The sequence below is a fragment of the Phoxinus phoxinus genome (assembly GCF_949152265.1).
Source record: "Phoxinus phoxinus genome assembly, chromosome: 23".
Lineage (NCBI taxonomy): Eukaryota > Metazoa > Chordata > Actinopteri > Cypriniformes > Leuciscidae > Phoxinus > Phoxinus phoxinus.
The window spans coordinates 14232611-14259323 of record NC_136898.1 but is presented as its reverse complement, the minus strand read 5'-3'; the positions used below and the strand labels follow the sequence as shown (position 1 = coordinate 14259323).

The 26713-nt window shown below is 38.6% G+C and overlaps 1 protein-coding gene across 1 annotated transcript; it reads left to right on the top strand.

The window, feature by feature from the left end:
* Positions 1-4579: 4579 nt before the first annotated feature.
* On the top strand, positions 4580-26617 carry grm5a (glutamate receptor, metabotropic 5a; the record flags this gene model as incomplete). The annotated part of the gene is made up of 7 exons (XM_079599079.1): positions 4580-4845; positions 12679-12914; positions 14702-14948; positions 15179-15347; positions 15981-16107; positions 20757-21696; positions 23769-26617. 7 exons carry the CDS (start codon positions 4580-4582, stop codon positions 24643-24645), a joined length of 2862 nt encoding a protein of 953 aa, XP_079455205.1. The 3' UTR covers positions 24646-26617.
* Between the last annotated feature and the right edge of the window lie 96 nt (positions 26618-26713).

Below are 26713 nucleotides of genomic sequence, written 5' to 3'. Positions count from 1 at the left end.
TAAAAGAAAATATCTCCCCTGGCTTTGAACTTTGAGCGTTGTAACTTTGCAGATGTTGTTTATGCGCAAACAGCAACATTACACACTAACTAAAGTTAAAAAAGTGACCCCTTCAACCACCCCTTTAACATTTTTGGCTTTTGCAGTTGGGTCACTGTATTTTTACAGTATGCAAATGCTGAATATACAGACATTCAATAGGCCTACTATACAATATTCAGTACAATACTATACATGCAGTGCATACAGCATCCAATTGGTTCACCTTTCTACTGTAAGTTATGATAGCTGTACTTTTTTCTGTAACTGCATGCTTTGGATTCTGTGTTCTCTATTTTTTGATGTAGTGTTTAATGAATGATCTGTGGTGTTTATAATATTGACTCGCTGTGTGTATGATCAGTGAGCATTATTTGATTTTGAGCACGGATAAAATGCTTTTTTTTTAGGCGATTGTTTGATTTTTCACGGAAGAGTCAGATGTTCTCTGAATGTAGTTTGAAGATTTGGTCTTGTGTTTAAGGTTTTGAGAAAGTGGGTGATGGTTTCGACAAATGTGTTTTACTAATGAAAGCTTTATGTACAATAGTGAGATTTACTGTCTTTTTTATTTAAAAAAAAAGTAATTTACTGGAGGTATATTGATGTCTAAAATGATTTGCCAAGCAGAATTATCCCTTCCTGCAGATTTGTCTATCTATTGTTTCATCATGTTCAAGAGTGTCTTTGATGTTTGCACACAGCGTACACAGAATGAATGGGTAATAGCCACGCTCACGTATTGTGTTGCTGCTGTGCTTTTGTTATGGCCTTTTTTTGGCCTCATGACAGATCATAGAACACACTGAAATCATTAACTGAACGGCGACCATGATGATCATTTACATCTTTAGCTCTGTTTTCACTGTCTGTGGGCGTTTAATGAATCTTCCTGTTTGAGTGAACACACTGTTTAAAGACTTGTCTGCAGTGTCTGTCTCTCTGTAGGAGGGAACGAGACAGTTGAGGTCATCCAAATATCTGTTACTGTGTGCAGAGGTCATTTTAGCCAACGTTTGTTATTGCTTCTTGTGACCAACCAATTGGATTTTGAGACCACTTGAATTCTGCTCTTTATCGATGAAATGCCTGGAAAATATTATGTAACTCAGATTTTTTATATATATCCATTTTTATCTGAGACAGAAGGTTCTAGTGAAGTTTGAGCGCAGCAAGAGAATTCATTCACCGAACTGGCACAGAGTAATTGAGTGAAAGATTTGAAGAAGTCCTTCCCTCGGGAGAGAGATTAGAGATGGAATCATGCGCATTTGGAAGTGCATTTCTCAGTCATCAGAAGGATGAGATGCATTTGATAGTCATGAAGTTATACATGATTGACACACTTATACCATGATCATTCACACAATGGCATTAAAGTGAACAGAAAGTATGGTGCTAAATAACCTGTCAATGCTCAGTGAGAGATTGAGATTTTGTTTTTATTTTTTTCAAATTTCGATATTATCATACTGATTTATGTAATTTTAGCAAACATTTTAGAACGTTTTAGAGTGAGGAAAACCACAAAACATCAAAGAATCCATCACATCCATTACTAATACATACTGATGCTTGCGCTGTTGTTGTTTTTGGTGTTGTTGTTGCTTCATTTCCTGGAGGAATTTGTCATTGATTGGTATTTGTTAGTTAAAAGATTACAAAACAATATGTAAAGCTAGTTAAAGTGTTACAATAATAGTCAATATTTCATACATAATTTTATCATACAGACAAGATATACTTTTCAAAAGTTTGGGGTTGCTAAGATTATTCTCTGCATTTATTAAGTACAGCAAAACAGTAATATTGTGAAATATTATTACAACTAATATTATTATTATTTGAAATAACTTATTTGTAATAATGTAATGTATTCCTGTGATGGCAAAGCTGAATTTTCAGCATCATTACTCCAGTCTTCAGTGTCACATCATTCTAAATAATTTCAGAAATCATTCTAATATGCTGATTTGCTGCTCAAAAAACATTTATTTTTATTAATGTTGAAAACAGTCATGCTGCTTAATATTTTTGTGGAAGCCATGATTCATTGATGAACGGAAATTTTAAAAGAACAGTATTGATTTGAAATAGCATTTAATATATAACCATAAAACAAAACCTTATAATTGGCTTTACTGTTACTTTTAATCAATTTAATAAAAGTATTCAAATTCATTTGAATCTTGCTGACCCCAAGCATTTGAATGGCAGTGTAGCCTATATTGTTATTGAGACATTATTACGTAATGGGAACACTAAAATGCACTGCATAACAGAACAGTTCCTGTACAGTTGGCACAGTTCCTCGAAACTCTCATGTGAGGATGAACAGCAATGGACAGTTTTCCCCTTGAGAAACACAGCGTACTCGCTGGAATGCTAATAGCAACCTGGGGTTAAATGCTTTCCTTTGGGACGCAGTGGTGATAGGGCATCTCAGTGACTTCACAGTTCACATAACACCCCTGCAAAATTTGAACCTGCAACCTTTAGGTTACAAGTCCAGACTGTTAACCACTACTGATTTTGATTATATTTTTGAATTAATAAAGCTCAATCACTGGTAATCTTCATTACCAGTGCTCATACTCTTGGGTATAATTAAGATTTTTTTTTAGCATTGATTTGGAAAAAACTGAATGAAATTAAGATGTATGTACTGGTATGCTTTTTATCAAGCCATCTTTGCAATTGTATCAAATTTGCACCTTATAAAATGCGTGAAGACTCAGAACATTCCTCACACAAAAGTAGGTGACCTGATTTTTATGTAAATTGGGGGAGTTTACCCCTGACGCTTTGTGAAAGAGGGGCACCATGGCCTGTTTTTCATTAGTTTTTCTAAGCATGAAAAAGTGAAATCTATTTATGTTTCTTACTAAATATATACAGGAAGCAAAGCACAGAACATGGAAACTTTTATAGAATATAGATTATTATTTTGGAGTAAATCTGACATTACATTACTTTTTTGTTCAACAGAACAAAATGCTTGAAAGGGTAATTTCATGAGAAATCTACATTTCCACGATCTCTTAAAATAGTGTGCAATATTCTATTGAGAAACAATCTCACACTTTCCTCCTCTGGCTCACTCATCATTTTTCTGGTAATAAGGAAGAAGTAGGCTAGATATTATTTCTAAACACCAGCAGAACTAATGATGAGAATAAAATGTGAGAAAGTCAGTCAAACCTTGTGCTGTTTTTAACTGTGAGTATCGCCTATGACTCATTTCCACCTGAAGATTTGAACCAAGTAATTTCACCAAACAACATTTGTGACATCTATTGCTGTCACAAAGTTACATTATGGCTGTAAAATTCCAAGCTATTATATATTAAAAACACAATTAATTATTTTACATAAATATTTTATTGAATCAATGTTTAATCAAAATGCTATAATATAATATAACATAACATAATATAATTTAATATAATATATTATAATATAAAACAATATAATATAATATAGCCTAATATAATATAATACAATACAATACAATACAATACAATACAATACAATATAATGGCAAAAAGTGATGCCCGGCCAATTAAAATGGACATTTTCACCCTTTATTCAAAAATTATTCAAATATGTTAAATACATTTTGCAAGCATTTTGTGTTTTATTTGTGATAACGCAATAAAACATGCAATGAATGAAACAAATGTTGCGGACATAATTTTTTGTCGAGCTGTCATACAAATAAATGAAATGATTAACATGCAAAACTGAGAGATTCATCAAAATATTATTAACTGATTAGCCTATGTTGTAGTCAATTTGTCACATTATTCTGTTTAATTTCTAGCCATGGTTTTGTTTTGTCACTGTGTTTGTTCCAGTTAATTATTAGTTCCCTTTCGTCCTGGGAACTCCGACGTGTCGTCGGGGGAATTCCCTGACGAATTGGGACGACACGTCTCCGTTCCCTGTACTCAGGGAACGAGGGTTACATACGTAACCGAGACGTTTACCTTCCTTGTTTTCATATGCTGCCTTTAGTTTCCTGTGTTCCTATCACTCATTAGTTGTCATGGTTACAGATTGGTACACCTGGTTCTTGTTGAGTTGCTTGTTATCTCTTGTATTTAAGCTCACAGTTTGTTCTGTTCCTTTTTCAGTGTTCTCTTACCCTATGTGTGTAAGCTGTTGTGTTGCGGCCTGGATTTTCTCTTGTTTGGATAACTCGTCCTTGTTTTATTGTGATAAATAAAGTATCTTTAAGTGGCAAGCAATCTGTTCACTCACTTCCTTCATCTTCCTCAACTCCACGTGATAGCTGTAGTTTGCCAAATAATTCAGTCATTTACAGTACATACCTTAACCAAGTTTAGATTTGTTCTTCCCCCATTCAAAGTGTTTTCAAATTATCAAATTTTCCTCACATTTTGATGGTTTAATTGAACTTGTAGGTCATTAAAAACAAGTGTCCCCTCTGGACATCATTTTAGGCCACTACTTAAATATAATCTAATACAGAACTGAATAAATATACAGAGCATGTTTCAAGCTTAAAAATCATAAAATGTCTCAATCTTCAGGGAACTATGGTGAGAGTGGAATGGAGGCCTTCAAAGACATGGCAGCAAAGGATGGCATCTGTATCGCCCACTCTGACAAGATCTACAGCAATGCTGGAGAACAGAGTTTTGATCGTCTTCTCGATAAGCTCAGAAGCCACCTGCCCAAAGCTCGTGTGGTGGCGTGCTTCTGCGAGGGCATGACCGTGCGTGGCATCCTCATGGCCATGAGACGCCGCCGCCTGGTTGGAGAGTTCCTGTTGGTTGGCAGGTGAGTAACCAAACACGTGTACTTCATACACATGGATTTATATTCTTGACAGACACTTTCTTATCGAAGAAACAGCCAGAAAACACTCCTGAAATTGTGCCTGCGGCAAGCACTCTGGGCAGTTTTGGAAAACAAATCTATTTTTTCCTCAAAGTGTAGGTGTTGTATTAGAAAAGCATACTCACTTGAGAAAGATTGTAGGAGAGACCAGGGCTAGTTGCCACATGTTTTACTCCAGAGAATGTCTCAGAGTAGATTTGTTTTTGAGTAGATTTGTGTTTGGATGTTACATTCTGTTTAGACACATATTATATTTTTGAGTTGTCATGACTACCCAATCTTATTAAACATTTCCACTTTTACTGCTTGTTGCGGCATGTTATCAAATGGGGTACGTTTTCAAAATAGAATTAATCTAACTTACATTTGGACTTTTCATATATCAAATACACTACCATTTTGAGGTCTGTACATTTTCTTATACTCACAAATGCTGCATTTATTTGATTACAAATACAGTAAAAACAATCATATTGTGAAATAATATTACAATTCAAAGTAACGGTTTTCTATGTAAATGTTTTAAAATGTAATGTATTTCTGTGATGACAAAGCTGAATTTTTAGCATTATTACTCTTCAGTCTTCAGTGTCACGTCATCCTTCAGAAATCATTCTAATGCTGATTTGGTGCTCAAGAAACATTTATTTTTATTATCAATGTTGAAAACAGTGCTGCTTAATCTTGTTGTGGAAACATGATAATTGGTTTTAAGATTTCTTTGATGAATAGAATTTGATGAACAGCATTTATTCGAAATATAAATCTTTGGTAACATTATAAATGGCTTTTGATCAATTTAATGCATATTTGTGTTCTCTCGAGAAACTTTGCGCTCGCTCACAAAATGTTCGCGTTCTCTCGAGAAACTTTGCGCTCGCTCACAAAATGTTTGCGTTCTCTCTAGAAACTTTGCGTTCGCTCGAGAAACTTTGCGTTCCCTGAATAAAATGTTTACGTTCTCTTGAGAAACTTTGCGTTCCCTCATAAAATGTTTGTGTTCCATCGAGAGACTTTGTGCTCGCTCCCAAACTCTTTTGTTTTCTTTGCAAGTGAACGTGAAGTTTCTCGAGGGAACGCAAATGTTTTTGCGATGGAACGCAAAGGTTTTGCGAAGGAACGCAAAGGTTTTGCAAAGAAACGCAAAGGTTTTGCGAAGGAACGCAAAGGTTTTGCAAAGAAACGCAAAGGTTTTGCGAAGGAACGCAAAGGTTTTGCGAAGGAACGCAAAGGTTCCCGGGAACGCAAAAACTTTTTTGAGAGAATGCAAAACCATTGAAATATGTAAAAAAAAAAAAAAAAATCTCATATTTTTTCCATCACCATGTCCCTTTAGTCGCTCAGTAGAAACCATTAAATAGTCTGTCTTTTAGTTTTGCATATATACCCTTAAGTTCAAAAGTTTGTCTGTTTTTTTTTAAAATAAATTTATATTTGTATTCAGAAAACATTTTGTGAGCGAGCGCAAAGTTTCTCAAGAGAACGCAAACATTTTGCGAGTGAACGCAAAGTTTCTCGAGAGAACGCGAACATTTTGCGAGTGAACGCAAAGTTTCTCGAGAGAACGCAAACAGTTTGTGAGGGAACGCAAAGTTTCTCAGTGGAACGCAGGGCGTGAGAACGCAAAAGCATTGACATAATTTTTCCTCCCATCTTATATATTTTTTATATAATATAATATCATATAATATAATTAATCAATTGTATAAAAGTATGCATATGTGCGAACTTGCTCGGACAACCCATTGAGAAACCTAGAGTAAACATACATTTCTGTATTTAGATGATTTATTCAAAACCATATAGTAGTTATGGGATATAGTGCATGTGACAACCAGCCCTGGCGACACCTTTCATCTGTATCTTCTTTACTGCCTGTTATCTTGTGTTCATTTAGTGCTTTTTCCACATATATTGTGGGTCAGAAAGGGCCACACCATCAGGCAGTTCTGTTGGTATCTCATAGAGACTGTGTTTACCTTTTGAATGTCCACCCACGCCTGTTGATCATCATCTGCATCTCTTTGCTTGTATGTGTGTGTGAGAGACAAAATCAAGATGGATCAAAACTTGGAAGCAAGGCTCATCTTTCTGTCTGTTATCACCACAAATGTTGCCATCACCATCATCATCATCACCATTATAGTGAACAATCATCCGAAGCAAGGTATGTGATTTATGATTGTTTTAGTGATATGCACTTGATTTGTGTAATGATAATAACTCCTCTTGAGTGAGCCTATTGATTCTGTAATCAAGACCTGAGACGTGCAGTGACACTGAACTAATTGTGTAACATCTGTTTCAACAAGTACAGACTGTCTTTTAAACACTCTTACATTTCAACTTTACCTCACAAACGCATTCAGATATTTGTGAACGATTGCTAATTTACCATTCAATGACTTCTAAAAAGATAATTGTATATGACAGATCCTGTGAAAAGAGTATTTTAAGAGTTTGACTTGGCATCGACATCTTGAAAAATGTGCACGTGCTATTCATAGTGTCAAATGAAGCAAGAAATGATTCTTCCCATTTTTAATCTTCTGGAGTGTGACATCTAAATGATCTATTTTTAGCTTCACCCCCAATTCAGTTCTCGCTGTTCCATTAATAAATCGCTTATGGATATTAAGGACTGAAATAATGTATTATGTCTTTGAGATATTAAACTAAGAATAATCCCTCCAATTTCTGCTTCTGTTCAGGAGCTCTTCGGTTTGGTATTGAGACATTCGCTGACTCTTAAAGTGTGAAGTGTCATTTTTTCCAAAGTTAAAATTCCTTCTCCTATCCCAGTTTTATATGCAGAGATGACTATAAGTAAGTTCAGTTGAGTATCAACAATATCTGGCTCAACCAATGGTGTATTTTGGGGTGGGACTACCTGTTCAACCAAACAATGGAAGACATGCTGGGGCTGTTGGGAGCGTTTGGGAAAACATCATTTTTTGCAGTTCTGTTTAGTGCACCTTTAAGGATGAGCTTACATTAAACGGACTGGATAAGAACACCTTCTGCTAAATGTAAATGATGGGGAATATATGTATATAATTACTGATATATCATACCTTCAACTGGCAACCTAAAAATGGTAACAGCCAAATTAATTGTTTTTATTAAATACTGTAAAACATATGCCAAATAAATATGTGGATGTCCACTGTGGTGACCTCAGAAGGGAGCAGCTGATATTTTTGATTACACTGAATCTACAAAGTACATGAATTTATACCAGTGTTATTTTAGTATTATTTATATGCTATTGTAGTATTTATTCATATTTATTAATAATTAGAATTAGCTCTCATTTTTCAAAGCATTCACTTTCATCATGTTTTGTTTGCTTTTTAATGTATCTATTTAGCTTTAATTTGTTTTTATTTGTTTAAGTTTTAGTCATTTTAGTATTTCAACTTAAACTTGTGTATTTCAGTTTGTTTCCAAGGCAACATTTCTAATTTTGACTTTCTTCATTTTGTTTTTGTTTTTCATCTTATTTTATTTCAGCTTTATTTCTTTGACCAAAAACAGCTCTTTAAGGTAACAATTGCAAGTTAAACTCTCTCAAAATCACCAATGTTTGAAAAGAAGATTTTTAAGCATGCGCTTTGAATATTTCTCTCTTCTTCTCTAAATAAATATTTTTGTGAATTTTTTTGATTTGATTAGATTTTTTCAATACCCATATTTTTTCGAATCATAAACAAACTCCATTGTTTTGAGATCAGCTCATTTAATAACTTTGTAATCATATCACCTATTCAATCAAATATTATCAACTTGCATGCGCCTGGACAATCTTTGTTTTGGTAAAGTGTGACAGGATTTGTTCTGTGGTAAGGGCCTATATTTCAGAATATTTAAAGAGGATCTATTTCAGAAAATGGTGTCATGGTCTTTATTCTGGGCCTCGGGGCATTCCAGACAGCCTGGATGGGCTGAGAGAAGATGCCATGTTTATGGGGGTGCCAGTAACTGTGTGTGTGTGTCCATGTGTATGCGTGGGTGAGGTGTGTTTGTGTGTGCATGAGTGGATGACCGAGTTTATGTGTGTGTGTTTGTTTGATGAGGTGTCAGACACCAGCTCCAGGGAGGGCCGAATGTTTTTTTCTTTTCTTTGGTTCAATGAGAATATGGCCACTGTGTCTCTGTTCCAGTAACTTGATCTCTATGTGGCTGCAAAAGTGATAAAGTGTCTCAAGACATTTTACAAAATCTCCAGGTACTTTCTTTGGTATCTTGGCTGCTTTCTGATTTCATTCATTCACGTAATGCCCTGCACATACACGTTAGCTTCATTGGCTTTGATTCATTAACCCTACTCAGTGCCGTCAATTCACCAAAAGCCAAGGTATGACATCATCAAATGTCCCTCATATTTTCTTTCATTCCTAACTCTATTAATGCTGCTGTAACAGCCATCATCAAATATCACAACAAGCACATCTACACATATTGAAGCCATTTGACAAATTAAAATGGATGATTTTGATATTCATGCAAAGATATAGCCAAAACATAGCGAAAAACAACCAAATTTAAAGGGATAGGTCACCCAAAAATTTTAATTCTATCATTAATTACTCGCCCTAATGTCGTTTCAAACCTGTAAGACTTTCGTTCAAATATTTTTTTTTCATGAAATCTGAGAGCTTTCTGTCCCTCCATTGGAAGAGACACAATTGCTATATATGATGAACAGGTTTAATTTAGGCTTTTATTCAAATGTAAACATTAATCAGCTCACACATAATTTGTGATAAACGGAAGGTCAAGCATGTTCGCTTGACGTGCGAGAACCAATGAGGTTCATTCTCGTGTTACGCACCACGTTTGAGCTTCAACAAGAACCAAAGAGGTTCATTCTCGTGTTACGCAGCACGTTTGAGCTTCAGCAAGAACCAATGAGGTTTGTTCTTGCTCGTCAAGCAGGTTCGGTTGAGCTTCTGTTGAGTAATTATTGACAGAATTTAAATTTTGGGGTGAACCAACCCTTTAAAATACAACAAGTGTGTGTCCGGTGAGTCCAAAGATGAATCGCATATAGCTTTGATTATAACCCAGAAAATTAGACAGTTAGACATTAGCCGTGTTTCCACCGAAATTACCTGGAACAATTTGTCCCAGGAACTTTTTTTGCCCCAGACCGGTTGCTTTCTGCGTTTACACCGCGGTCTAAAGTACCGGGAAGATTATAAACTGCGCTCGACTGCTCCTCCCAGTCTGCGACGCACAGTAATCAGTTTTGAGCGCCACATTTATAATAAGTATGGAGGAGATTCAAACTGTGCTGCAGTTGTGTTTGTGATGTATTGCGGACATTGAATGTGAGATGGCTGGGACGAACGCGCAGAAAATTTCCTGTTACACAAATACGTAACCTCGTTGTCGGTCCAGCTGTGTTTAAAAAAAAAAAAAAATTAATTCCATATTTGCAGCCGGACAACTCTTGCGCATGAAGCCACGAACCGCAATAGGTTTTTAAAAATGTCGGTTAAAATAGAATGCTGCGTGGAGTCATCCAGTCAAAATGCGGCGTGAACACAACCAATCAGCATGTTCAGCGCACAAGTCCCACCCCCGAAAGTTCCTGAACATTTAAAAAGTACTACCTCGCCAGCAGGGACTTTCTGAGGGGGAAATATTTACCCGAAACTTCATTTAGACCCTGGATCCTGCGGTGTAAACACACCGAGTACCAGCCCAAAGTTCCTAGTTCCTGGGGAAAGTTCCCGCAGTGGAAACGCGGCTATTGTTATAAGAATGAAGAACTTTTCAAGGACTTTCAAGTACTTCAAAACTTTTCCCAGCACTTCAAAGCTCAAAAGCCTGAATATTATCCAATTTAAATGTTATTTTTAATATGGTGACCAAACATTTTTTTTGTTCATCCTTCAAAGATTGTCCCGATTTGCAAAACAATTGTTAGGAAAGGCTGTCTGAAAACATCTGCTCTCAGCAGCCTATTGACAGCCACGAAAGCAGTGATGTCCGAGCTCTGCCGTTTCACAACTGAATGGCTTTCAATTATTTACTAACGAGCAGTTTGCAGACTGTGCCCAGCCATCTGTCTCTAGTGAGTGTGAGGACACTGCATTGTATTCCATTGTATTATCTGTCGAATTGTTCATCAGTGAAGTGTGCACAAGAGCTGATCCATAGCTGATGAGGGCTGATCGGACTCCACCCTGGGGGTGGATAAAAGTGTAACCTAATTTAATCACTTTGCAGCTTATGGAGCATTTGTTGGTGTAAATGTGTTATTATTTTCTGTCCTTAATACAGCAGCATCCCACATAGGCGTGTGTGTGTCATTCCTCTGTGGGCTAATTGTTAACGGATTAAAACTGTGATTCGTGTAGACTCCAAAACGTGAAACGCCCACGGACATGTTTTTCCTGAAACATTGACGTATAAAGCGTATATCTTTTTATAAATATTATTATTTATTTATTTTATTCTTTTTTTATTTTTGATGCTATAAAAGTTCCGTGTCTGGTTGAATAAAAAATTTAAAAAATCATTTGAAATGTGATTCAAATTAATCAATAATCTTTTTGCACATGTAAACGTAATAAATGTTTTTATTTATATAGACTTTTTATGAAGTCATAATCATATATGGACTAGTCCACTATAGAGCACATAGCCTCTGTGACAAAAAAAAAAGCTCAATATTTTTCAGACTTTATTTTCCAGAAGATATTCAAGCTTGATATTATTATTGTATTTGAACTGAATTAGCTTTACGGTATTTTTTTATTATTATTTAACCTGAGGTACTTTTATTAGATCAAAATTTGAGTAATTCCATGAGCGAGTGCTGTCACAAACAAATCAGTGCAAATCAATTGAATCAGTGTTCATTTAAAACGATTCATTTAAACTGACCGTTCAAAAGATTCATGTACTGTATTCATGTGCTGTTAAAATAGCTTTAATGTCACCTACGCAAGTTATAACACAAAGAGCAAGAGAGAAATATCCTATTTGTTGATTAATATTATTTGGCACCAAAATAAAATCAAATATCCCGTAAATCGCCCCAGCATCATTTTGCAGTATGCACATGATGCTTTAATGCTGTAAATACTGTCAGACATCTTTGCTTTGGCATTTTTGTTGTCTTTGTAAGTTTTCCTGCAGCAGCAGTGGGCAGAGGGAGGCTGACCCGCTGGGGTCAGTGTGTGGGTTTACTGAGCTGTTCAGCTCTTTTCCACGAGATGATTCAAGCTCCTGCTTACATGCTCCTCTATGCTTTCCCTCCTATTGCTTTTGCCTCCAAGGACAAGTTATGAAAGCCTCTCCTTACCTACCATGAGAACAAAAATGATACCTCCCACACACTGCTGAGTTGTGTAACATCTAGCACTGTGAGTTTAGGAAGTGTTAGAGAACATATAGATGGAGAGGATGCTGAAAAGTATCATTTATTGTATTTGTGTTTGAAAGAGGAGGAAGAAAACAGATCCATCTCTTGTCATCCAAAGATCCCTTTATTGCTTAATAGGGAAGCCTTTTGAGCATATCCATCTCATGGAGAGGTTTATTATACCCGCCAGAGTCTGTGACAGTACTGTCAGGATGAAATACTGGCCGGCTGTGTCCTCAAGACCTAATTCATAGTGTAACCTGGTCACAATAACTACTGGGCTTTGGCTGTTATGTGGGTCAGTTTGGACTGGGAGGCTCCCTGTCTGTGTCTCAAGGGAGTTTGTTCTATAAAAAAGCCATTCATTACTCACTTGTGTCTTGCACACTTTGCAGCGACGGCTGGGCCGACCGCTATGATGTCACTGATGGCTTCCAGAGGGAGGCAGCCGGGGGGATCACTATCAAGCTTCAGTCTGCTTACGTCACATGGTTCGATGATTACTACCTGAACCTGCAGCCGGACACCAACCTCCGGGACCCCTGGTTCATCGAGTTCTGGCAGCACCGCTTCCAGTGCCGGCTGAAGGGTCATCCTCAAGAGAGTCTCAAATACAACAGGACCTGCACCAGTGAGTGGTAGATGGTCTCTGACCATGACAGACCCACAGCTTACATGATTTTAAGACATTTTAACTCTTGTCTTTTCATCAGTTCATCCATCCATGCATGCATGCATCCATCCCTCCATCTGTCTGTCAATCAATTCATCCATCTATACATCTGTCCATCCATACAACCATATACTGTATACATCCATTTGTTTTTCCATCAATTGATCTGTTTATCTCTCTCTCTCTCTCTCTCTCTCTCTCTCTCTCTCTCTCTCTATATATATATATATATATATATATATATATATATACACTGTATCTATCCATCCACCTCTCTATCTGTCTGCCTGTTCATTATTTCATCCATCCATCCATCCATCCATCCACCATCCATCCATCCATCCATCCACCATCCATCCATCCATCCATCCATCCACCATCCATCCATACACCATCCATCCATCCATCTTTCATTCAATCTATTCATTCACTTCATTCATCAATTCATCCATCCAGTCGTCCGTCCGTCTGTCCGTTCATCCATCCAGTCATCCATCCATCCACCAATTTATTACTGTGTATTTTTTTTATATTATTTATTTTTTGTTTGATTTGTTATTTTGTTCTGTACGTGTTGTAGCGCTTTGAGTTTTATAAAAGGCGCTTTACACATACAATTTAATATTATTATTATTATCCATCCATCTACCATCCATCCACCCACCCATCTTTCATTCCATTTATTCATTAAACTATTCATTAATCATTCATTTATCCATTCATCAATCTATTCATCAATCCATCCACCCATCTATACATTAGTATTTTATTCCATCACTGAATTCAGCTATTTGTCATCCATCCAGTTGTCATTCATCTATTCATTCATCCATCCATCAGCTATCATCCATCCATCTTGTGTTGCAGTCTTCCATTCTATCTGTTCATTCAACTTTTCATCATCCATCCATCCAGTCGTCCATCCATCCACCCATCTATTCATTCAACTATCCATCATTCATTTATCCCTCCATTTATCTATAATTCATCTATCCACCCACCCATCTATTCATTAATATTTTATTACATCAATTCATTCAGCTATTTATCATCCATCAGTTGTCCATTCATCTATTCATTCATCCATCCATCATCTATAATCCTTCTATCCATTCATGTAGCAGTCTTTCATTCCATCTTTTCATTCAACTATTCATCATCCATCCAGTTGTCCATTCATCTATTCATTCATCCATCCATCATCTATCATCCATCCATCCATTCATGTAGCAGTCCTTCATTCCATCTGTTCATTCAACTATTCATCATCCATCCAGTTGTCCATTCATCTATTCATTCATCCATCCATCATCTATCATCCATCCATCCATTCATGTAGCAGTCTTTCATTCCATCTGTTCATTCAACTATTCATTATCCATCCATTAATTCATCCATCCATAGTCTATCTGTCCATCAATCCCTTTATCTGTCCTTCAGTCTTTTATTCCATCAATTTATCTATTCATTCAACTATTCCTCCATCCACCCATGTCCTTTCATTACTTTATCTATTCATCCATTCCTCCATTTATTCATCTATCCATCTAATAATGAATCTTTCAACAAAAATGTTATCAAATGAATTACAAAATATCAGTATATGCTGAGAAAAGCCCCCAAATGACGATAAATACATTACTATGGCAGATGAAAGCATTGAATCGATATTAATAAAAAAGGGTGACTTTAGAATTCAATATATTGTTTGTTTCATTGTTTGTTTTCACCACACCATTTCACAGAGAAAGAGTTGCTCCGACACCAGTATGCTCAGGACACGAAGATGGGTTTTGTGATCAATGCCATCTACTCTATGGCTTACGGCCTCCACGCCATGCAGAAGTCTCTGTGTCCCGGCTATGCAGGCCTCTGTGAAGCCATGCGGCCGATTGATGGAGGTAAACTCTTAGAATTCCTCATGAGGACAAACTTCAGTGGTGTCTCGGGAGAAGTAGTGCTGTTTGATGAGAACGGAGACTCCCCGGGGAGGTAGGAATCTTTCATATTCTGCTCCATTCACAAGTCACAATGTGCTTCTAAACTCCTTTCAAAGAGAATGAAAACAATCTCTTATTGATGCCATTGTGAAGTCATTTTCAAACGTATCTTCCTTCAGACTGAAAGGCTATATGGGCAAACCATGTTGATGCTTTTAAGAATGACTCTAGATTAACCATTTCACGCCCATGATGACATTGCTTTTATGTGTGTTTTTCTAGGTATGAGATCATGAACTTTAAACAGATGAGTGAGGAGGACTATAGCTACATCCACGTGGGCAGCTGGGACAACAGTGGGCTGAAGATGGATGACGAGGAGATTTGGGCCAACAGCAGTGCCATTATCAGATCAGTGTGCAGTGATCCCTGTGAAAAAGCTCAGATAAAGGTGAAAATGCAGTGAAGGAATCTTTTTTAAAGAAAAATGTGTTATGTGAGTGTGTACTGTATGTGTTTTTTATTTATTTGAAATACACAGACTTTACACAGACTGCTTAATGTTGCTCAGAGGTGACATAAATGTAATTTACACAGCAATTCTAACTGCATATTGTTATACAAGGGGCTTAGTTGGATCAGAGCAGGCATAATTTAGTCTGGCTTTTATGCTGCAATGTGTCTTTACACAGAATTTTAAGCAGGCACAAAGCAGCCTTAAGTCAGCTGTATAAAGATGCCTTAATATAGCCTTTTTTTCTCTCAAAAACCTGATATCGCTAATCATGGCTTAATAGGAGAGGTGTTTTCAGCAGAATTACAAATTTGAGTGTGACTTACATATTTGATTGTAAATCTGTATCAGACTTAAAATCTGAGCCATCTTTAGGGAGGAGACTATCATCTAAACTTGGAGGTAGACCTTTAACCACTCAAAACACCTTAGGAACCACATATCAATGCACTAAAAAAACACTTATAACCACTTAATAACCACATAGAGGTGCGCTGCAAACACCCACAACAATACAGCATTTTCTTCACAAAAATCTATAACATGGCCTGTCTGTTGTGACCACCTCAGGTTATCCGTAAGGGTGAGGTGAGCTGCTGCTGGACCTGTACTCCGTGTAAAGAAAACGAGTTTGTGTTTGATGAATACACCTGCCGTGCGTGTGAGCTTGGATCCTGGCCTACAGATGACCTCACAGGTGATTCTACATCCACTTTCAGAGCAAAATGTTGTTCTTGTAGTTAATCTAGAAGTCCCAACCGTCTTTTACCCTCTTAACTCTTAGACCAGCCACATAAGCTTATCATCTTGTACAACAGTGTGTGATATAAGTATCTGGGTCATGAAATAACATAGGAGACCCATTTATCTCTTAGAGCGTTATTTGAGAATCTGGACCATGGCAACTTCATGCCAAAAACAGAGATTTGGACTTGGCGGGGGTGCCTGTCAGAATGTTCCAGAATTGCTGTCAAGCGTAAGCCCTGAAGCAGCAGTCTCTCAGCATGTAGTACATTACTGAGAGCCGAGGCCTCTCTGCTATTCATGCGAGAGCCTGAGTGCCAATTTTCGACATTTAGTAGCAGTTGATTTTATACCATATATTTATTTTACAAAGATCTTCAAAAAAGTTTATGGACTGTACAAAGACTCTGTAGCAAAGATGGTGCACATGTAAATATATAAATAGGAGAAATCCAAATGTTCAATGTGGCGGCTACAGTCTCACTTAAAATTAAAGGGGTGGTATAATGCCCTTTTCACAAGATGTAAAATAAGTCTTTGATGTCCCCAGAGTGTGTATGTTAAGTTTTAGCTCAAAATACCCCACAGATATTTTTATATAGCATGTTAAAATTATTATTTTTTGATGGTGAGCAAAAACGTACCGTTATTGTGTGTGTCTCTTTAAATGCAAATGAGCTGCTGCTCCCGGCACAGAGGGTGGAGCTACAACAGCTTGTGTCCGTAGCAGCTTCGATTACCTCACACAGACATGCACCGAAAATTTCAAAAACCTTTAGCCCTTCATGTGTAGTTATCTTCTAGTTATTGATTAGCATATTCTGTCATGATAATCTATAAATCGCATTCAGGGGGGGCGGGGTTTATGTAAATTTTAGGGTTTGTGGTGTCACTAACCCGGGAGGCGGGAGAGGGAGGAAACGTTTATTGTAGTCCGTAAAAAGCAATTTCTTTAAAATAAAATTTCTCCCTTTGCTTTGAACTTTGAGCTTCATAACTTTGCAGATGTTGTTTATGCTCAAACAGCAACATTACGCACTAAATAAAGTTAGAAAAGTGAAATCAAAATCAACCACCCCTTTAAAACAACAAATCAAAATTTTAAGCTCAAATCACTCTTAAAAACTGTATTTTTCAAGCCGATCTAGCTCTCATAATCAAGAGTAAATGGTAAAACTTTATATTATAATATGCTAACATTAATCAGTGTTTTGGTTATCATTAGCTAAAAACGAGCAATACTTGAGTAATTAATAAATACACTTTTTATTCTTTGTTTTTACATATGCTTAGACATTTTTAACATTTCAAATTGTATAAATTAATGTTTGTAAAAAAAAACTAACATAAATTAACAATATTATATTCATAAATATATATTTATTTTTCGTAAGGGAACTGCAGTGGGTACGGTATGGTGATGAAAAGTTAATCAATTCAATCATAAAAATGTGAAATTAAAATGAATAATAAAAATAATTTATAAATAAAAACAAATCAAAATACTTAAATAAATTATTAACTTAAAAATCTTAGGGGTGTAACAATCCCAGATCAAAGATGAAGGCAGAATAAGTATTTCCCAATATCAGCTAGATTTATTCAACACAACATGAAACCGTGTGCTATGCACCAAACAATACCAGACCATGAGGGATACATACTTAAATAGACAGAGATATTGAACTAAATCATAAGCAGCTGTGATGATTAATCAGAGTCCATATCAACTAATGGTTGGCAGGAAACTGAGACTAAGGAGAACATGTAACAGATGCGGTGAGGGAGGAAAGGTGGGGGCTTGGGGGGGGTGGACAAGGAGCCGACGAAGGGCTGATGAGATGAGATGGCGAAGGGCTGATGAGATGAGATGAGATGGCGAAGGGCTGGTGAGAGGAGATGGCGAAGGGCTGGTGAGAGGAGATGGCGAAGGGCTGGTGAGAGGAGATGGCGAAGGGCTGGTGAGAGGAGATGGCGAAGGGCTGGTGAGAGGAGATGGCGAAGGGCTGGTAAAAGCAGGCAGACCAAAGAGGTGATGGAGGAAGAAGTCAAGGAGGAGATGATGGAAGTAGTAGCCGGGTGGTAATGACCCAGAGCTCAGCCATGACGATAGCCCACGGCAGTGGCGATGGAGGGAGGAGCCAAGGTGTTGACGTGGTAGAAGACATCCGTGGGACGACCGACGGGAGACAGAGCCGATGTTAGGGGATCCCAGAGTGCAGACGGAGAGCTGATGGGCTTAAGTGACACTGCTGGCTCTGGAGACCAAGGCAAGGGTGCGGCGACGAGCGCTCGAGGTGAAGCCCGTTCGAGGTGAAGCCCGAGGACTTAGGCGGAGCCGGTGTGCTCGTGGATCCAGCAGAGAGGGCGGAGTCTGCTGGAGTCGACGGGGTGCAGAGACATACCGCCGCGGATGGCTCATAATTCCGAGGCGCAGACACGGTAACGGCTGACCAAGGTGGAGCCGGAGGAATGAGGGTCTCTGGTGGAGCCGAGGGAGGGAGTAGCCAAGGCGGAGCTGACAGGACGAGATGGAGTGAAGGAATCAAAGGCCGGAGGTGGAGCCAAAGGATCCCCTCGCTCAGGCCAGGCAGGTGGTTGCATGACCTGAAGCTTCACATCGCTGCAAGGTGTCACCAGGGAAGGCAAAGGGCTGCAGGCATCCAGCAGAGGCGGGGCTGGAGGACTGGCTGAGCTTTGCAGTGATGGTGACAGAGGTAAGTTTGACAGGATCAGTAGTGTTATTTGGTGTTCTTGCTGAGCGATGATACCGTTTCTCTGCTGGCTAGAACCAGCGGTGATGATAGTTCTGATGATGAAAGTTCAGGGTGGGTTCACAGCTTAAGAGTCCCAATCGATCAGCCAGTCGATTGGGACTGGAGCTCTGTGTCGAGCTCCACCAGGACGATGTTTGCCGGCTCACACCCCTGGTCAGACTTCCACTCCGGGGTGTTATTAGAAGCTGTCATCAGACTCAGGGTTCGCGGGCAGAAGCTCTCCGTCAGCAGGGGGCTCTGGTGTTGTCGTCTCCGTGGTTAGGGATGGTGGTGAGCTGGGCTCTGGGTTTGGCTGGGGTCTGGATCGGGGGTAGACGCTCTCCAGACACCAGGTGATGGCCTCCTTCCAGTTAAGTTCTGTGGTGTCTGGGAGGTCTACTGGATGGTAGTAGTTAGCCCTGACTCAGAAGGAGGACTTTAAAGTCTCATCATCGAAGGCTGTCTTTAAAGCAAGCTGACTGAAATAAAGGTCAAAGTCCATTAGAGGAAGTCCTTCTCGGACTAGGGAAGCGATTTTTGCTGCGTAATCCATTAGTGGTCTGGTATTCTGTAACAATCCCAGGTCAAAGATGATGTAGAAAGCAGAATCCCAATAACAGCTGGATTTATTCAACACGGGCAAACAACATGAAACAGTGTGCTACGCACAAAAAATACCGGGACTCGAGTGATACAAACAGAGGAACTTAAATAGACAGAGATAATGAACTAAATAATAAGCAGCTGTGATGATTAATCAGTGCCCACAGAAACTAATGATTGGCGGGAAACTAAGACAAAGGAGAACATGGGACTGAAAAAACAAACTAAAAGTCAATGGAAATGAAACTAACTGAACAGAACCGTGACAAGGGGGTTCTTAAAAAAATATTTGAGGTCAGGGCAGGGGATTGGCTGACAAAAAAAGTTTGGAAATCCTTGATCTAGATTAGTGAATGTGGTAAAAAAAAATGTTTGATCAGAGCATGATTCTTAAACTAATGTTAAGTAATTAAACCTTATTGTAAAGTGTTACTGTTACTTGAATATAAGCATTAAAGCTTCTGCTTTAGCTGGACCAGTCTGAAAAATATTGTTTTTGTGTTTAAGGAGCACAATTTATGATGAGATTGGTGTCATATTTTATTCCTGATTTGAAACGTGATTAAAGTGTAATTTCAACAAACATTTACATAGATTTTGGAGCATGAATAGCTGCCCTGGGGCATTATAAATATGGCTGCCGAATTCGATGACTTGCCCTAAAGGAACTTTCACAAAAGCATTTGATAATCATGGCCATAACTTTCCAGAGTAGCTCTTGGTGTCACTAGTTTGGGACTGACAGTGTATCTGACCTGGAAAAACAAACCAAACCTTCACAGTCTCATTTGATCAACCTCATTAAAGGCTATCCAAATTAAGACTCAGTTTCATCCTCATTCTCTGTCTCTTGATGCAAATCGCACATGCTAAATATATCAGCGCTTGTTGATGTCAGCCTGTAATGCATAATGCATGACGCTTGGTTGAACGATGGTTTTGTTTGTTTTTGCACAGTTTTATAAAGTTGTACGGTAATTCAGCCGTCACATTTACTGTGTTATCTGCATAACGATGGATGTTCTCCTTACAAGTTTAAATGTCACACATCAGTGATTCTAAACAATCATAGACAATGGCATTATACCAACTTGCTTTTTTTGTAGTTTTTTGCTTAAGCTGTTTATTTAACATTTGCAATACTTTAAAAAGTTACAGGAGGATATTGACCCCATTAAATAAATATATAGACTTGTAGTAGTGTCTAATTACATTAACGTCTTTTGAAATTCTTGTCCCTCAGGCTGTGAGCCAATCCCGGTGCAGTTCCTTCTGTGGGGAGATCCTGAGCCTATCGCCGCCGTGGTCTTCGCCTGCCTTGGCCTGCTCGCCACCATCTTCGTCACTTTAGTCTTCATCAGGTTCCACGATACGCCCGTGGTGAAGTCCTCCAGCAGGGAGCTGTGCTTCATCATCCTGGCTGGCATCTGTTTGGGGTATCTGTGTACATTCTGCCTCATCGCCAAGCCGCATGTGGCGTACTGTTACTTGCAGAGGTTAGGCATCGGGCTCTCGCCTGCCATGAGCTACTCAGCCCTGGTCACCAAGACCAACCGCATCGCTCGCATCCTCGCGGGCAGCAAGAAGAAGATCTGCACCAAGAAGCCTCGTTTTATGAGCGCCTGTGCCCAACTGGTCATCGCCTTCATACTGATCCTGATTCAGCTGGGCATCATCGTGGCGCTCTTCATCATGGAACCTCCACAAGTGATATACGACTATCCATCCATACGCGAGGTGCACCTTATCTGCAACACCTCCACACTCGGAGTGGTGGCGCCTTTGGGCTATAACGGGCTGCTCATCCTCAGCTGCACCTTCTACGCCTTTAAGACCCGCAACGTCCCCGCCAATTTCAACGAGGCCAAATACATCGCGTTTACCATGTACACCACCTGCATTATCTGGCTGGCTTTCGTGCCAATTTATTTTGGTTCAAACTACAAGATAATCACCATGTGTTTCTCCGTTAGCCTCAGCGCCACTACTGCGCTGTGCTGCATGTTTGTGCCCAAAGTCTACATCATGTTGGCCAAACCTGAGAGGAACGTACGCAGCGCTTTCACTACGTCGACAGTTGTGAGGATGCACGTGGGTGACGGGAAAGCTGCCTCGGCCGCTAGCCGGTCTAGCAGCTTGGCTAACCTGTTCAGGCGGCGAGGCTCTGGCACAGACACAGTAAGGTCAGTATGATAGCAGTGCTATTTTTGTATGTTTTATATACTATTATAGCTTTTATTAATTTTGGGATTTTTATACATTTTCAGTTTTTTTTTTTTTATTCATTTTTGTTGTTGTTAGGGTTAGGGTTATATGCATTTGTAATTTACCATTTAGGTGTAATTTTATATTTATTTCAGGTTTACCCTTATTAAACTGAATTTTTGTTACAAATTTTAATGCCTTTGTTTAGCTTAAGATTTATTTTATTTTATCAGTAACCAAAATAGTTTTGAATAGTTTTAGTTGTTAATAATCCTGCATGATGGGTTACAAAAAAAATGCTTGATCATAATTGCAGACTTACATTTTTTTCCAGCCATCTTAAGTTGGGTATTGACATCTTATTTTTTAATTTATGCTCTTTTGGTTTAATTGGATTTACACTGAATGAATTTAAGGATAATGAGGCATAACGTGTCAATTATGTTTATGTCAGGTTTGAAAATCCTTATTTTTTTCCTCTTAATAATAAGATGATTTGCAGTCACTACTCTCAAATGCAGAAGCCGCTTCTGACAAAATAAATAAATAAATATAGCTCACATTAAATCTGTTTATCTCTCAGTAATGCCTGCCAAAGGTTTGCTTTTGAGGATGAAAATGAGTTTAGACTGAAAATGAATCAACTCTCCAACTGAGCATATTTTAGAGCACATTAAAAAACTGCCAATATTCCCCTCGAAAGAGAAAAAGAGCCCCAACCAATTACCCTGTCTGCCTGTGAATCATTCCTGGAGCAACTCAGTAGTTTCGTGCATTTGGGTCGATGGGTCCCCAGGTGCATAAGGAGAACTGAAGTTAGAGATTTCCTGTCTGAAGTACAGGACTGGATGAGGGTGGTAATTGCGCTTGGAATGGATGGATTTGAATGGCTAATGGTAGGGTCAGTTCTTTCTTGCCCTATTTTAACTATCTAAGTGCATGGTCTAAAGCACACAGTGCAAGTGCACTTAGGACGTGTCCGAATCCACTTTTGCTAGTTTAACGACAGGAAAAATGACGCGCGCCCAGCACATGGTGTAAAAGGGTTGTGCCTATTCTCTTAACGAGTAATGGGTGTGTTTTGGGCGTAAAGTGCAAAAAACCAAGCGGACTGTAATTTTACATTCCCTTTAAAAGCCAGTAGCGCATGTGCCATGGCTGATTCGCTATTTACATAGTGGAATTTATAAGCGGAAAGACTGATCTACTCGTGCGCGAGGTTAAAGTGCGCAAGCAGACCATCTACAGGACAAGCCGGATTCCACCATATCTTTATGTTCACAATATTAATATTTTATATTGAAATCCTTTTATTTTAAATATTTGTCTAGTTTGTGTGCTGCTGCGAGTCCCTGTGTGTGTAATAAGCAGAGTGCACGCACGTTGTGGATCCGTCATATAGGTGCACATTACTAACGCGCTCTTTAAATAACAAAAAAAATACTGCGCCATTGACTTTAGACCAGGTTTTTGTTGGTATTTCAGTTGCCTCAAAATAGCAATGCACCAACAATGCGCCCGAATACACCTCGTTTCCAGACCAGCATGCCCATAGGCGCACAAATAGGTGCAAATGTATTTGCTATTTAAACAACTTGGCGCAGGGCGTGAAAATGATTAGCCTACTGCGTCGGGCTGAAACCATCAAAAAACACTGGTGTCGCGCCTGGCGCTGCATTGCACCAAGTGTATGATAGGGCCATTAATGTTTAAAACTAGCAAGGGCGTAGCAACCATGTGGGGGGGAAGTCCCTCTTCGTTTTTTGATGATTCTGTGCCCTGCATAAATATACCAAATGTCTATAAATTCAGTCTCAATTTGTCCGTTTTGGGAAGGCCTTTAGTTGCTCAACTGATATACACTATACTGATATATATATATATATGTATATATATATATATATATATATATATATATATATATATATACACACTTTATAACATTTAGTATACTATAATGTACTATACTAAATATTAATTATGTTAAATTGTTATGTGTATTTATGTATAATTAATCAATAAAATACACATTGCTGTTTTCTTTCCACAGTTCCAATGGCAAAACGGTGACCTGGGCACAGAACGAGAGAAGTTACAGGCCAAACCTGTGGAAGCGGATCTCAATCCACATTAAGAAAAAGGAAGAGGCCAACCAGACGGCCATTATTAAGCCCTTCTCAAAGGGCTGTGATCGGCCGCCAGACCAGGTGAAGCTGGCATACGACGGGTCTCAGAAAAACCAGCGCTACCCTGTAACCTACCACCCCCGGACCCCTTCGCCACTGCCAACCGTGTGTCAGCGACCTCCGCTGCAGAGGTGCGAACTGGAAGAGCGCGATGAAGAGCGCGCGACAGTGGTGACTATACCCTCATACCTAACGGAGCGCTTGCATCATGGCGGCCCGCCCCAGACCTCCATCATGGATCAGATCAGCTGTGTGGTCAGTCGATTCACGGCAAACATCAGTGAGCTCAACAGCATGATGCTGCCCGGGTCACCGCCGGGAACAGCCGTGAACACCACCGCCCCGGTCCCTAGACCCTGCTCCCCCTCTTTCCGTCTCCACCCGCAAGAAAGGCCGCATCCCACCACCGTCACCACCTACGCAGATGTGGTGGCCGTAGCAAACACCAACCCTCGTTCTGCGGTCGGCATCACCGGGGGCATCATAGCCGGTGGGAGTAGCAGGGCTTCACCTGCCAGCCTTTTTGACAGCACCTACGACTCCTCGTGTGCGGTCAGGACCACTGATTTTGAGGATCTGGGCGCCTTGACACCACCTTCGCCATTCAGAGACTCCTCCGTGGACTCGATCAGCGAGTCTCCCACATCGCCAGCCTCGGAGCTGCCGTTGTGCGAGCCCTGCTCCCCAATATACGACCAGCTGATGCTTCGGCACTACAGCCAGAGCTCCTCTTCACTCTGAGAGATTATTCGGAGCACAGGAAGGAGACCGAGAGGCAATTTCTGAGAGCGTGCATCTGCTTAGATTGCAAAACCCAGTTGTAAATGTCAAGGAGTGTAAACTCTTAATATAGAAGCGCTCGCTGAGGACGTTTTATGGTGCTTGGAATCCAGCCCGTCCTCAAAATCCCGATTTGCGTAAGGGAAAGGCACTTCACCAAACTGCTTTTCAGTTAATTAAGGATGTACTTGATATGCTCTCGTGCTCTGACAAAGTTTATGGCTCTCCTTGGCGAGAAGTTATTTTGGTCAGTCTTTAGACCGGAAGATTTAATAACATTCCAACGACGTCAATCCACACAGGTGTGTATTATAACAAAACTCATGCTCCAGGTGATGTCATTTTTATCTCTCCTGTTGCCTGTCAGCAAGATGTCTGAACGTCTCGCACGGTTCTTCACATACGAGGGAAGTGCAAATGTTTGAATGTAGGACCAAATTGAGCCTTTGAGCGCAAAGCAGTTTGTTTAAATATTGGTCATTTTCTTTATTACCCTAGTTTAGAGGTTGCATGTTGTGCCACTTTATATAACTAAAAATAATATCTATTATTATATTTTTCTTAATAAATCCAATAGAAGGAAAGTAAGGGCAAGTTTATTTAGATACCGCAGAAATATGACATTTATTAATTTATATAAACATGTCCCAGACTATTACTTGAAGTATTTAGCGATTAATCCTTTTAATTTGAAACATGGAATTTGAAATTTTAGGAAATGATGCAAACTGATTGTTGATACAAGAAAACTCAACTTTTTACACTATCATTCAAAGGTTTGGGGTCAGTAAGATTTTTATTTAATGAAATTAATACTTTTATTCAGCAAAGATGCATTCAATTGATCTAAAGTGACAGTAAAGACAGTTATAACAAAATCTGTTTCAAATAAATGCTGTTATTTTAACTGTATGTCCTGAAAAAAATGTATCATGGTTTCAAAAATATTAAGCAGCACAACTGTTTTCAACATTATTAATAATAATAATAAGAAGAAATGTTTATTTGAATGATTTCCGAAGGATCACGTGACACTGAAGACTATGTAATGGCTGCTGAAAATTCACGTTTGCATCACAGGAATAAATTACATTTTAAAATATATCATTTTTTTACTTTAAAATAGTTATTTTAAATTGTAATAATATTTCACAAAATTACTGTATTTTTGATCAGATAAATACAGCCTTGGTGAGCAACCCCAACCTTACTAACCCCAAACTTTGAACAGTAATATAAGTTAACAAGTGATTTATACATAAAGCAATATATATGAATGCAGGGCCTATTACAACAAATATAAGTATATGATTTGCAAATCATTTCCTTTTTTTTTTATCCACTCAGGCTTTTGTTCCAAATACATAAATACAGTAGATGAGCCAAAAAAGTGTCATTACACTGTGGACATGATTCTTACACAGGGCATTACAGATTTTGTTGATAAAACCTATAAACCACATTAAAGTCTCTATTAAAGATACGATTTTTTTTGTATGAACTTTATGAACTACTTTAGGCTAAAATGCTTAGACTTAGAAGAAACGCACATTGTACCTACCAACAGACATCTATATTCTTTTAATCAATGTGCAATATTCTTCTTGAATATGTGTAATGTACTATGGTCATGTTTGCATGCAGAACAGTGCCATTAGCTAAAATAAGTGCTTAATGTTCTTTTGAGAACTTTTGTACATTTTCTAAAAGTCTTTTGCATTTTTCGCTCTTTGCCTTTTCTGACAAGATGTTCATAGAATGTAGATTTCGACCGTGTGTGTGATGTATTTTTCTACTAAATATTTGTGCTTATTCAATATGATGGTCATAGTGGATTAAGCTTTGTGACAGTGGGACGAATGTAGCTTGCAATATTTCTGTTACTTGGAGGTTTTATTTATGTTGTGGATAAGTATTTTTTATTTCTCTTCAAAGCGTGTAAAAAAAAATATTGGTTTTACCTGAGTGTTATTAAAGGGGGCTCAATTACAAATGTTTCTCTCTTTTTATTTTAATCGTTTGAAAAAAT